The 14,102-nt window shown below is 41.6% G+C and overlaps 1 protein-coding gene across 1 annotated transcript in view; it reads right to left on the bottom strand.

Annotated features, from left to right (window-relative positions):
- The window catches only part of LOC139213940 (receptor-type tyrosine-protein phosphatase N2-like), a 199,721-nt gene that overhangs the window by 179,079 nt on the left and 6,540 nt on the right, over positions 1-14,102 (bottom strand). Inside the window, exon 2 of the mRNA XM_070844651.1 lies at positions 3,138-3,188. Within this exon, the coding sequence (XP_070700752.1) occupies positions 3,138-3,188 (51 nt within the window). The remainder of the gene's footprint in view (positions 1-3,137; positions 3,189-14,102) is intronic.

Below are 14,102 nucleotides of genomic sequence, written 5' to 3'. Positions count from 1 at the left end.
AGCCTTAGAATGGCTTCTAGTGCCAAAGAAAAAGAACAACTTGTTTCCTCTGGGACATTTGTTTCTGTTGTCACTCTCCTCTTGTTGTTGGAAAAAAAAAAAAAAGGTAGAGAGAGAGGGAATGTCCTTGGCTGAACAATACCAACCTTACATCATTGTTTTTTCTGCCAAGAGATTATAGCCAGCTCAGGCAATCAGAGCTGCTGTGGGTCCTGATAGAGCCCGAGCTGCCAATCACCAGCACAGCACTCGGGCTTTGTGTGCGAGGGGCAATCTGACAGCAGCTATTGGAGCAGGTCAGACACGCGGTGGGTGAGAACAATGGCAGGAGGTGCAGCCACCGTAGCTTTTCCACTGCGAGGTCCAGCTGTCGGTGCGGCCTCACCTCACCTGAAACTTGGGCTTAAGTGTGACCGAGCTGACAAGCGGGATCCACGCCGACACGACCACGGACCGAAACTGACTCATTCAGATACTCAGACTCCAACATGATGACCATGTTTTCACATTTGGGTGAAAACATTTATATGTATAGCAGTCACACCACGTACGTACATGTGTGTGTGTGTGTGTGTGTGTGTGTGTGTGTGCGTGTATTGACCAGTCACCATGACTATTACAACAGTAACATGATTAGCTGATTCCAGAGCTATGTGGGAGGACTAATCTAATTAGCGCTGCTACATAAGTAGCAGTTGATATTTTTCAGACTGCTGTGGGAGAAAAATCTCTCGTTTTCTTGCGGCTCTTGCAGACCATCACGCTGTATGATATGCAATAGAAATGGTCAGACATTTGCTGAAACGCAGACGCACCATCACGAGCACCATCAGCGCACGTCAATCCGCACAACGCGACACATCCCCACTTCCTGCGTAGACAGGAAGTTCAAAGACAAAACATCAGAGCTGGAGCGCTTCCTTGTTGCTACAACTCATAAGGTCAATGGTGAGGGGAAATGATCGCAGAGCCCTTCAACACACCATATGCAGGAAACAGGCACCGCATCTACATCCACTGAACAACCACCCAGCTGGGAGGTTTTTAAATGACCAACCGAGGAACAGAGGCGAAGCAGTAAACGCACTGCCCGAAGGCGGTGAGGCAAAAAGAGCACTGTGTGGACGGCTGGCCACTGAAAAATGGGAGAAATTCCTCTGTTTGGTCTTTTCTGTTCTGCCTTTTCTTCTTTTATCAGTTGTGAGCAGTGAATTACAGACGTTGAATAAATACCAAGTTTGATATTACTTGTGAAATACTTATAGAAATAAAACCATTCAGTATTTAAGACAACAATTAAAGAAAAAAATAGAAATACAAAAGAAATATATATAATATAAATGGCAATACTTCATTGCGTGGCAGAATCAGGTTGTGTTGTCCTGCCTATCATATTAATCATTTTGACAACCCTTTGATTTTTATTTTTTTTTATCAATGACGTCTAATGTGGTCGTGCCCCCCCCCCCCGACATGTGAACCACTCAATACAACCAGTGATATACTTCTAATACAGTACAGCAACAGCCTAGTTTCAAATATGATGAATCAATAACACATATGATTATTCATCATGTGTAATTCTTTCTGAGGTTGTTAAAGCCCTGAAATCCCCAGAGGAAATAAGCTTTAGACGTCGGTGCCCTCGGTGGTAGCCATGGCCCTGACTGCTGTGTGTTTGGACTGCTTTTCTTAGAGCCTATTTATTGTGGCGATCCCATGTGTAGGTTTTTAAGAATCACAAAAACATACTTATATGCAGTTGGATAATGAAGGCAGAAAATAGGAATGTGATGAGCAGAGAAAAGAAAAATGTAGCAGCTGTGAAAAACAACAGACCAACTCTAAGCATTTGACACCCTTTTTTTTTTTTTTTCCATCAAAGCATCGAAACAAGGTCACAACAGTCACAGGCCGTCACAACACAGACGGAGAGGCCGCCTGAGCTCGGCTAAAAATAAATCCACCGCGGACGTACTGAGTTTCTCACAGCACAAGACATGTTTTGTTTTCTGTGTCTGAAATTAGATTATGGGGAACATTTCAAAAGCATGCCGCGCGGACAGGAAATGACCAGATGAGTGAATTCAGGACAAACGCACCGTGCCTGAAATAAACACACGTCCGACAGCACGGCCACCTGCACCTCCTCGCACATCATTCACCTGCTTAATGAGATTATACAACAGATTATAGCATCCGGTTACCTCTGTAAACGCTTTGTCTTTGCTTTAAATCCTGCAGGGATGCAGATAAGTGCCCCGCACAGCTGAGGGCTTCCCAGTAAACCAGTGAATGCTGATCATCAGCAGATACAGAAAAACAAAAAGGTTAGCTTAGAACGGATGCAGCGTGAACTCTGGAGAGTAACCCAGTTATCACCAGCCTGACCCAGTGGACTCGAAATGGACCGACTCAAAAGTGAATTCTGCTTTCATGTTTTGAGCTTTTTTGATTCTAGGTTGATTCCCAGCAGGGGTTTCCTTACTCCTGATGCCAGCGAGGCTGCGAGGGACGAGTGAGGCAGAGAGAATGCGGGCTTATGCATCTGCGGTCCAGTTGATAATAAAGACGTTAGTTTGACTGTAGAAAGAATGCAGCAATTCGGAGTTTGTGCGCATTAACATTTTTGCTTATTTCTGATTTCTTACTGTAATCATGGATGCGATAGAGACTGATTATGCTTTGGACAGGTGTAGCGGTGCCTGGACAAATGGGTATACTCATTATTCATGGCCCATTTTTCTTTACATTCGGGGCATAAATGAGGATAAACGCCCTGTGTTATTGTTAACAGTGACTCTTTCATATTTATTCCATTCAAATATCGGCCAGTAATATTCGCACATTTTCATGTAACCTCTGCTGCTTGACTTCGGCGACTAACATCAGTCACACAAGAGGAGCAGATTTTGCAATTAGTGCCGTTTAAGCCATTTTTTAATGGTGTATTTTCTCACATAACTGATGGACACAAACTTTTTACAGCATGGAGAACCTTTAGAACCCATATTAGTAGGCTTAAAGAAAGCAAGCTCAATGGGAAGAATCACCTGCCAGCTCAGTGCTGTTATAATGTTGAGACCATATTCAAGGCGTGTGTGTGTGTGTATGTGTGTGTGTGTGTGTCTTCTTACCGTTAACACAGATCTCATATGGTGAACACAGCTCGCTCTCAAACAGGCACCCTGTTTGCAGAAAAACACAAAAACAGCACACAGGTTAGCAGGTTCAGCCTGCACAGACAGGTTCTGTGACTGAATCACACACTTTCTGCATATTTCTTTAATGAAATGAATAATACGCTCAGTGGCAGAAGAGACAGAGAGAGAGTTACTGAGTTAGCTGGAAAGTTAGCACTGGTGCTGTAAATGGATCCAGGTGTGCTCTCAGTCAAAATAACACTTGGTAGTTTACTGCGACACCACAAACTGTCTTGTCTTTAGCCCTATCTGCTCCAAAACACTGAACTGGGGCTTTAAAAAGACACGACATGGGTTGGTTCAGCAAACTTATATTTTAAAAAAAACAGATTTTGTCACCCACCTTTAAACCTGTTGTAGCAGGTCAGTTTTGTTAAGTTAGAGAACAGTTCTGTGGCACCTTAGTACAGAGGAGTTATGGAGGTTCACCACCACAAGTGCTTTCACTTATTGCCTGATGAGATCTCCTCTCAGGACTATGTGTCCATGTGATGGACCCATCAACATTTGGCACCATGCAGTAATGTTCCCTCTCATTTCAAATAATCACAAACACAATATTTTGGTTTAAGAATGTCTATTTTTTCTTTGATTTTCATCATGATATTGTTTTCCAATCTGAGTGCACGCATTTTTGGTTAACAGTTAGTTATCATAAGTTTATCAAGCTGGTTTTGAGTCTTTAATACAGTTTACCTTCTCTTTGTTTCTCCACATGCTGCTGAGTTCCCCGGCAAAAGGGGAGGCGGAGTTTAAGGCACCCTGTTATGCTGGAACACAGGAAGTGGAAGGTGTCAACCCCCAGTGCTGGGCGGGGGTGCTCTGAGTTGCAGAGGCTCCCAGAAAAGTAGCATGTGGATATTTCTTTGGGTTTTGGGTGGTTGTAGTATTTATTGGTAATTATTTGTATTATATCTTTAAGTGGCAGTTGGGTTTATTTTGGGTGTTTAATGGTAAGGAGTTGGATCCACCACCCCCCACTCCCCCTCATCGTTTGTCTGTAGGCTAGCCTATGTGTATATATACCCCTTCTTTTGTGTCATTCATCAGGTCAGGTTTGTTCAGTTCAGATTTCTGTTGCAATATTGGTTTGTTGACCTCAGTTTATTTATTCTATAGTTAGAATTTCTGTTAATACTTTTTCTTTGCTTGTGTATTTTAATCTTTTGCAACCTTGATTTTTCTATTGATTGTTTAATTTGGCTAAATAAAGCCTTAAAGTTTGAAAATTACTCTTGTGTCCCAGCTCCCTGCTGCTTGGTCCCTAACAAGGATGAACTGGACCGTTTATCCTGTTGGCCCATCATTCTTATTATTGGTTGATTTGTTGAACTAATTTCTTCATCATGAGGTTGAACCGCCGCTTTAAACAATCCAACATGTTTTAACGCTTTGCAATGTTTGTTCTTCTATTTTAAGACAGGAATATGGGACCAAATGGTTCAATAGGACATACACTCTGATGTTTTGGGCTTTTTTTTTATACTGCTTTTACACCATTGGTCAGCTGTGGACAGTGAATGCTTACAGTTATCATGAGTGAACACTGGGTTCATCAAGCATGCTCCTTCAGTGCTCCTCTGGGAGACGAGGAAAGGCAGCCATATTTTATTCTACTCCACTTACTGGAGACCTGGCAACGCTTCTTCACACTCTGTCTGTCTGGCTCACACAAGCACACACAGCTCCACACACAGTTAAACAGACTTTCCTGGACCTGCTGTAGATGAGGGGAATGTGGATGCTTGTTTGTTCTTTTGAGGGGGTTTATAGCAAATAAACGTAGCACTCGGGTCCAACAGTGCAGCACACAATGGTCTCTCCTTTCGTATTATGCAACAAACACACGTAGAATTTACAGTTTGGATTCACGTTTGACTGCTCAGGCAGCAGCCGGCCTGTTTTTCTGCACAGGGCTGGATCAGGACCAAGCAGAGCGGCACTGTCAGGTTTTCTCTGTCTGCCAAACTTTGACGTGGAAGGACGATTCAGTGAAAACAACAGTTGTTAGGTGCAGGTGCAATAACTGTGCAGTACAAATACTTCCTGCAGCTTCTACGCAATAAAAGCGCTCCAGTGCGAAGAAATGATAATGTATGATTGTGGCTACAGATGAGGTTAGCTTGAGGTTTAACTGAGCCTCGTTCTCCTGCAAAAACTACTACGATAAAAACCACTACCACTATCAGTAGACCTGCCACTATGTAGTTCTACTGCTACTGCTATTAATCTACTATCTCAACAACCTCTACTATTCCTAAAACATCTACTAATCTTGAACTAAAACTACTTGTAATACTAAAACTGCTTCTTTTTTTTATTACTCATCATCACTGCTACTCATAGACTGTAAATAAGAAGTGGACACAGCCTCCATGACGTCACCCGTTGGTTTCTGGACCACCAAAAGTGATGCTTCATTTTTTTTCCCCACCTCAGACCATAATTTACAAAACAAGCATCATGTATCTGTGCTGAAGACACAGAGAGTTCACCGTCATTTTGTCACAGAGTTCTATTTACTGCTGAGCGACTTATTTCTGTCGACACACGAGTCCTACCGCTGCTGTGGTACCACCAAAAGCATATTTAGACTGCTAATATTACTACAAAGACTGTTACCACTGCTGGTTTCTCTAACACTTCTGGCATTAATAAATTATCAGCTTAAAATGTTTATCTAGCTAAACATGCGCTAATGATGATAACCAATCGATTGCATTCATAATGTATGCACTCAGGTGGGCGTTAGGGAAATACTCCAGGGACTGTTACAGGCAGAGAGCCAGAGCACTGAAACAAGCAAAGCGATGGGATGCTGTAACCATGGCAACACTGGCTTGTCTCTGAGTCCCTCTCTGCCTTCCAGGGATCAAAGAGTGGCAGCGATTATCCCACCCCCCCTTCATCTCTCTCCCATCGCCCTCCACATTTGCACTCTACGAGCTCCTGTTTTCATTTCGTGGCATCATATTTCTTACAATTTTCATCCATCCAGAGAATTGATTTGCTCAACATCCACGTTCCGTGCTTACAGCCCATAGAAACCTGGGAGCCGACCACGGAAACGGCTTTCGAGCAGCGCCTCAGCGTCTACAGCATTTCTGCATCCATTAACTGTTTCCAACAAAGTATGATAATATACAACACATCTGCACTGCCAAGTACCTTTCAAGCTAAAGCTGATTACGCCTATTTTAAGCTTTTTATCAACGTAACATTTATATTGAATATTTAGGTCCAACACATCCACAAAATGTTTGCTGTCTCTTTCATATGTTTCCCTGCCCACTCTTGGCAACTAGCTAAGGCATAAATAATGTTTTTATTACTATGTTTTGTCAACTCAGAGTACTTGGTTAAGGTTAGATAAGTGTAGTTCTGGTCATACAGCTTTGAATACTGCTTACAAATCAATGAGTCACAGTCAGACAAAAGTTGTTGTAAAAATTAACTAGATTAAACTAAACTAAAAGATATTAAACTCAGGTTTAACCTGTGAAAGAACAGTCCCAGTAATTAATCTAAGCACACACAGTGTCCATGAGAGTAAAAGTAAAAACAGTAAATTATAAATACAGTTGCAAGACATAGCCTCAGACAGCTGGTATAATGTCACTGCAGAAACTAAAACAGCCGTCATTAAAAGGGTACTTAGATAATAATCCAACAAGGTCATTTGGGAAGTAGGTAAACTAAAACCCATCTGACAAAATGGCGGATGTATCAATGTCATGGAAGTATAAAGAGACCTGGATACAGTGTTGGTGGCTCAACTTTCTGGGCATAAAAGCACCTGGACCTTCAGCCCTGCTGGACCTATAGAGCATGCTGAGACGCCTAAGTTACGGTTAGCCCTCAGCTCATTTGAATTGGGGTAAAATGATTTAATCTTGCAGCTCCTTTAGACTTTCCAAATGGTATTGGTCTTATGGTGAAACGAGCCATTTCACAAGTTGTGAAAAGTGTATCTATTGATTTACAGACATCTCTTTCACAATGTAAGTCAATGGAAAAAAGTATTTTTGAGTATTTTTTGGGGCGTATTGTTTTTTCAGCGGGCTCAAAAATACTTTTTTTCCATTGTTGTAACTACACGGTTTAGCCACTGTGTAAAATTAGTTTGGACTTGGCTTGGATTGGACCCCAGGTGAAAAGGCTGAATTCATTTCAAAAAACATTTGGGATACTTGAACTTCAACATAACCAATAAATGAATTTTAAATGAACATATGTATAAATGAGTTGAGTGATTATTTCACTAATAATTTAATGAATGTAAATGAACACAGTATGTGTACTGAAATGATCCTCAATGCTATACACACATGTGATTTTACACGAGTTAGCATGGAATCTTCTCTCGGGTAATTACAGAAATGTACTTTTTTACTTTTTCATATTTGCTGTTATTTTGTGCTTCCACAGTTTAAAAATGATCAAAATGGAAATAAAACAGGACACATTCAAAGAGGCTGCATGAATCCCCCATAAACATGCTTGTTGTGAACACGCTCAGACTCTTTCCTCTAACCAAAATCAACAGCAGCCACTTTTCAGATCTCCACATGCTTTCAAGCTCTGAGCCCCATCTCAGCCCCATGTCAGAGCAGCCTCATTTTCTTCTTACCCAGGATGCAATTTGTCTCTAACGAAGACATATCAGAGAGAAGCCTCTGCTATAAGCTCGTGTCATGTTTGCTGGATATTCATTATGTTTCTGTTTTGGTGTAATTAAAGGGAGAATCACCCGAGGCTGTATTTGTTTACATCTCTGTGGGAAAAAAGGCGCGGTAATCACAGTAGCAGCCGCAGTCTTGTTCTAAAGCAGAAATATGTAACACAGAAATGCTGTTTACAAAGAGTCAGAGCTTCATTATCGCAGGTTTGAGGCGTTCATGCAGCATTTGGGCAAATTTCTCCAAAACAGAGTAAAATCAACAAAAGCATACAAGCGTGAAAAGCAATTCAGAGGGACTCCCAATTGAAAGGGAACCATAACTTTTGAAAGCAAAATGCTGTTTACACATTTTACCAACAAATGTTTCCTGACACTCAAAAGACAGAAAAACGTATATAAGGTCTAATAAAATAAAATAAAAATAAAATATTTTTTAAGGGAAGCATTCAAAACAGCAGATGAAATGAATGAGATTTACTTAATTTCAATGCAACCACCATTTTCCATTCTATAATTTACTATTCTCCTGTAATTTGTTTTATTGTAACGTACAGCTATTTCAACCATTTTGGGAGTATGTGAAAAATAACACACTCCAGAATAAAGTGTTTTTTGTTCTTGGTCTCTAAAAGGTAAGTTTCCAATTGATTAGTGAATTGGTGTAAGTGATACTAAAACCAGAGGCACAAACTTGGCAATCTTGTCCTGCTTTTATTTAGTTTTAATGTTCATGTCTGATCATGTATGAACTCCTGCTGCAAAGTAAACAACAGCTGATTAAGTGGAATCTTGCTATGGTTTACACACATTGGTTTGTGGTGCTTTGTGCTTTCAAACCATGAATATTGAGTCAAGGTTGAGAAGGGATTCATCCAGATGCCTTCCCAAATAACATAACACCCCACACCCCACATCCCCTCCTGGCTGTAGGTGCCAAAGTCGAGCCAGAGCTCCTCATTAAAAAGTGATCCAGAGATGTGGCCTATTATGAAGAGAATTTAAAGAAAAATAAGAAATAGCCTTCGTTAAAGGGTAAAAAGATTGTTTTTTTTCCATTTCACAGTTAGAAGTGGAGGATATAGAATATGGCTCTGTGTGCTTTTTTCTGGACTTGTGCTGCCACCGTGAGCTTTTGCTGTCTGGTTTCATCACTCCATACCAGCAGAGTGTGAAATAGGTTGCAGTATTGCACAGTGGGCCGACGCCAAGCCGCTAATGCAGGAGGAACGGAGTTTCAATCAGTTTCACCCTGTGAGCAAAGAGCAGCGTCCAGGCTGTGTGGCCTTTAATGCCTCCTGGCAGGGCCATTATAAGCTGCGCTCATAGGCAAAAGAGGCACTACATTTCCCAGGATGCCATCTGTCTGTTTGCATCACACACCTGCTGCTCCTGAGGGAGGGAGAGGGCCGATGATTAAACTGAGAGCGGTCACCTTGAAAAATAAAGCCAATGATGTAATTGGCCGTATAAACTTTTGGGTATTCGCCCCACGTGAAGCTTGACTTGAAAATGACAGATGACCCATAAAGTAGTCATATTTTTTTAATCTATGAAAGTTAATAATGCGTTTTTACGCCCATTTACATTTACAAGTCTAACCAGATTTTATGAGCTGTAGCTAGTTAGCTAATTATTTTTAACCCTGTGGGTTGTAAATAATACTTGAAACAAAGTTTTGCATTTTTGAGCAACATTTTTCACCTTTAAAGGAGATAAGTACTAGGATTACTAGAGATGCTGCAGTGTAAACGTTCCAAAATCCAACAAAGACGTTAGCTTAAACCATGATACAGCATCCAGGATCGTCAATAATATTGGTGGTTGAGTCTTGAACGAAGGTTTTTCTAATGTCACCTGAGAAGTAATCCTACAGAACAATGTAGCTAACTAGCTAGTCAGTGGCTTTAGTCTTCTTTAATTCTATTATTTGTGTATTTCAATTTTGGAAGATTTCGTTGTATTGATCTTCTTGTTAATATCTGGCCAGGGACAACAGATGAAAATTTGAGACTTTTCACTGATTTCGCTGAGACATTTCAAATGTCGGAATAAAATCGTGAGAGTTTTGGTAGAGTTGGGGCGCCCTCCCGTCATCTTCTGATTTATAGCTTCTGTTGATCAGTGAGCATGCCTGTCAAATATATTAACCACTACTAAATATTGCTCTTGTTCCCATGGATCCAGAATATTATAAGAACTGGAAACCCATAATGGCGCCTATTCAGCCCAGTAAGAATTAATTGTCATGTCCAAAACCATTTCCAGTTTCCCTTCTAGGTTCCAGGTTATGCAGTGCACAGGAGTGTTCATCCACAATATAAAAAGTAATAACTGGCCATGTTTAGAGCTCAAGTTGTCAAGTTGTAAACAGTTTTGCAGACATCTTTTACAATGGTGGTCTATGGAGAAAATACTTTTGGGTCACAGGGGATTCTTCGTTGGTCACTGGTAAAAATTGGCAGAACGACTGAGCAGCAGCCTGGTGACCAGCATGGGACAACTTGGGAGCTCAGCAGTTAATCAATCCATTCATCTAGTAAAAGACAGATATTTAGTTCAGTGGTGTTTGTCATCCTTCTCTCACTGCAGACTGGCCTTCTGTCACATTTACAACAAACGACTTTCATCACTTTCCTTCAGCATTCAGCTCTAACCTTCCCCACCAAACAATGTTATCTCTGTGGGCGTCTTAACTTGATAACAAGTCGGGGGACCAGGCCTTTTAACAGCTTTCCCTGCCTTTGTAGTTTTATTTTTAGCTCATCTACAGGATGACTCACTTTCAGGTTTTTCCCATGGTTGATCAGAACGGGCTTTCCTGATTGTCTCTCGACGTGTTGTCTCTCTGTATATGCATGTAGGAGGCATGTTTTCTACAGTGTACAACGCCTTCAGTGTTTTCTTTGTTTTTTAAGATGACAAAAATCCAATTTGTTTAGGCTTGATTGGCTCTGAGAGAAATGATCAATCATGACAACATGCCACCTGACAATCTAGACAAACACAAAAGGAAGGATTTTGAAGCAAAGGCAGCATTTGATCATTTTTATTCCGTCGCAGCAGAGTCGGGAAATCCATTTCTCAATTAGGAGGTGAGTGAGAACAGCCCTGCTTAAATTGGCGGTAATCTCTCTTTGTCCCCCTCTCCTCTGTCTCCTGCAGTGACAAAACAACCTGCTCCCTCATCCTTTTATTTTCCTCTCATCCTCCTCTTTCTTTCCCTTCCACTGATTGTTCAAAGCCACGGCATTGATCCATCCAACTGGTCGAATGAAGCAGCAGCGCTTTGTATTCAGAGCACTCTTTTACTGTAGCTCTCGGACGCCGGCTGCCTTCGCTACGTACAGAGTGCACCGTATAGACTGCGGATTTTTAATTTTTCCAACAAAGAATCAAAGTGTTATGGAGCAACAGTAAACCAGTTGTTGTTCTGTGTTTCTTTTCTAGAAGTGTTTTTAATTGCATGTTGTGGGCGTAATCATGTCAACTTGTGTTGACAACTTTTACCTGCAAAATATAACTTTCATTTATGTTTGAGCCTGAAAAATTCATTTAATTTGGAGGTAAAACTGAAATATTGCAAACCCTTTCCCTTTAGTGCCCAGGAAAACAGTAGGCAGACAACTACAGCAAGAAAAGGCTTAGTCTTGGTTTCAAAATTGGTTTTAAAAAATTGCAAATTCATTTAGGGACAGATGCCATTCAATGGATGGACACCTGTGTGACCCTGTGTCCTATGAATTATTCACGTGCAGCTAAATTCTGCTCAATAAAATATACTTTGCAGTAAACGTAGCTTGTTTACATGGAAATTCCACTTTGTGTTGATTTTGGCGGTCCCTGTGGACAAACGCGGTAGTGTTTCCAGGAATCAAGACTGCATTGAGCAACCGTGAAACCACAGAGACATAAAAATATATGTTAGAAAATGAATCATGGGGTTTGGATTTATAGCCGATCACTGACCACAGCATCTCCCGACCATCCGGCCAGACTAGCCGGACCAGGCACCCCAGCAGGCAGTGCGACAGCCCCAGGAGGAAAGAAGAGAGCCTTGATGAGAGCATAGACTGCCGCCATTATGAAGAAGTTTGGCTTCACGAGCTTCGCCATTTGGTTTCATGGCCATTGCCATCTCGGTTTTGTGGAGGCGGAAGAGTTCTGTCCTAAAGCCTCCCCTGATTTATCGCCTATTTTCCTCTAAATTGGACAACAATTTATTAAATGAACACCATGCTGTGTTGAAGAAGACTGTAAACTAGCGACTAAAACCATAAACTCATCAGGAAAATGTTTTGTGGGGTAAGAGAAAAGAAGGCTCATTTTCTCATAGACTTCCATTCATTCGGACTTCAACCAGCAGAGTCGGCCATTAGAAACAAGGCAGGCACACGGCACTTCCGCATTGGCTTCACTTGTCAGACCCGGAGGATACGTCCACTTCTTAAATACTTTGGTCTTTGGTTAAGAGCTAAGCTAACCCAGTTTGGACCTCAAACTGCTCCTGGAAAACGTCCGGCCAGACCAAGCACCACAGCGTGTGCTGCCTGGAGGACGGGGAGCAGAGTCTGAATAAGCGGTAGTGGCAGAGTGTCTGCGCTGGTACAAAAAAGAAACAGCCAATCCACTCGCTGATGGTCTCCTTTGCTTATGTAGGTCATATAGAAGCATCAGTATTAAACTGAGGCTCTTTCATAACTAGTTAACTCCTCATAGTAGGTTTCAGAACCCAACTTTTAATGAAACAGAATCTTCTTTCACTCAAATTTCAGCAGGTGAGACTTCCTATTTCACATTAATTAAATATATGGCATCTCAAATACAGCAACCAAAGACTATGTTGTCATTGTGGAGGTCTATCTGAGGGTTATGAGGAAATGCTGATAGCTTTACGTGAGTTGGGTGACAGATGGATCAGTTCCCAGTTAAAAACAGACTGGGAGCTTTCCGGTGAATCCGAACAGCACGGAGAGCAGGAAGCACAACAAACCCCTGCAGGGCCGAACAGACACGTCTCACTGAGATAAACGCTCCCGAACAGATGTGGCTTCACCTGTACGCTGGCAAGGAACCACAACAGGAGGAGACGTCAGTCAAACACAGCCGGAAACAGCAGCTTTTCATCACACTCTCCGTCTCTGCACTCCGTAAACACTAATCCAGATTGATCAATTTGTTGATCGACGTCAAGTCAATGCAATCAATAAAGCAAACACCAGCAAATGTAACCGAGCAAACGTCAGGTACAGCTGGATTTCACCACAGGACGATGTCAGGTTTATAGTCACCATGTGTGTGTGTGTATTTTTTTTTTTCTGAATCCTGAATAATCCTCAGCTTTTCTCAGCAGGATCACCTGAGAGGAGCCGCTTCGCTCTGTGTGATTTTAATCATCACAGCAAAATCCACACGAGTGTTTAGTATAAGTCAAAAGTACGCTGCAAAAATGGGAGTCTGGTGCTGTCGGATATGTTTCATTAGTGCCAGCAAGATATCTGAGAATCAGTAACCCTCTTTTTTCATTCAACAGAAGAAGCCGAACTTCGAGCAGCCAAACAAACTAAAGCAGTAATTTGTAAGATTTAGATTCAAATCAGAAACTATCTGATCAAAGAATAAGCCAAGAAGACTATAAACATGACCTTTAACCTTTAACCTTAGCAGAGGTACACGGCTTCTCAGATTTTTGCCTGTGTTTCTGTAACACTTAATGTTTAAATTTGGAAACAAAAAGCTCTTTTCTACATGTTTCTTCTTAGTATCTAACTGGTAATTTGGCCTCCTAAACACTAGTCTCTCATCGCCAGAACCATCTCCATACTTTCTGGAGAAAGGTCTGGCTGATCCCATTACCGTTCTGGTGAAGGGAAGAGAACCCTCTGACTTGTTTGAGTTTCTTTAAACCAGTCACAGTCACCCTTGATAATTAAAGCCGGGGGCGGTGGGGAAGAATTTGTTTTGGTGGAACATTTTCTCGTGAGGAGGCGATAAAAAAAACGAAATACTCACCACATAAAACTGTAAAAGACATATGTCGACTGCGCGATGTGACATTTACTGAGATAAAAGACGAACATAATGAGATCATTGGTGCCCCGGAGGTAAAGCCTGCCTGTACTCCAGCTCACTGGACTCTTTAGCTCTAGCTGAACATTATCAAACCCATATCACGGACGTGGACAAAGTGGAACAGATCGGTACATCGGCGAGTCACTGCC

Source organism: Pempheris klunzingeri, chromosome 15, assembly GCF_042242105.1.
Source record: "Pempheris klunzingeri isolate RE-2024b chromosome 15, fPemKlu1.hap1, whole genome shotgun sequence".
In the NCBI taxonomy this organism is placed as follows: Eukaryota; Metazoa; Chordata; class Actinopteri; order Acropomatiformes; family Pempheridae; genus Pempheris; species Pempheris klunzingeri.
This window is presented reverse-complemented; position numbering and strand designations above follow the sequence as displayed.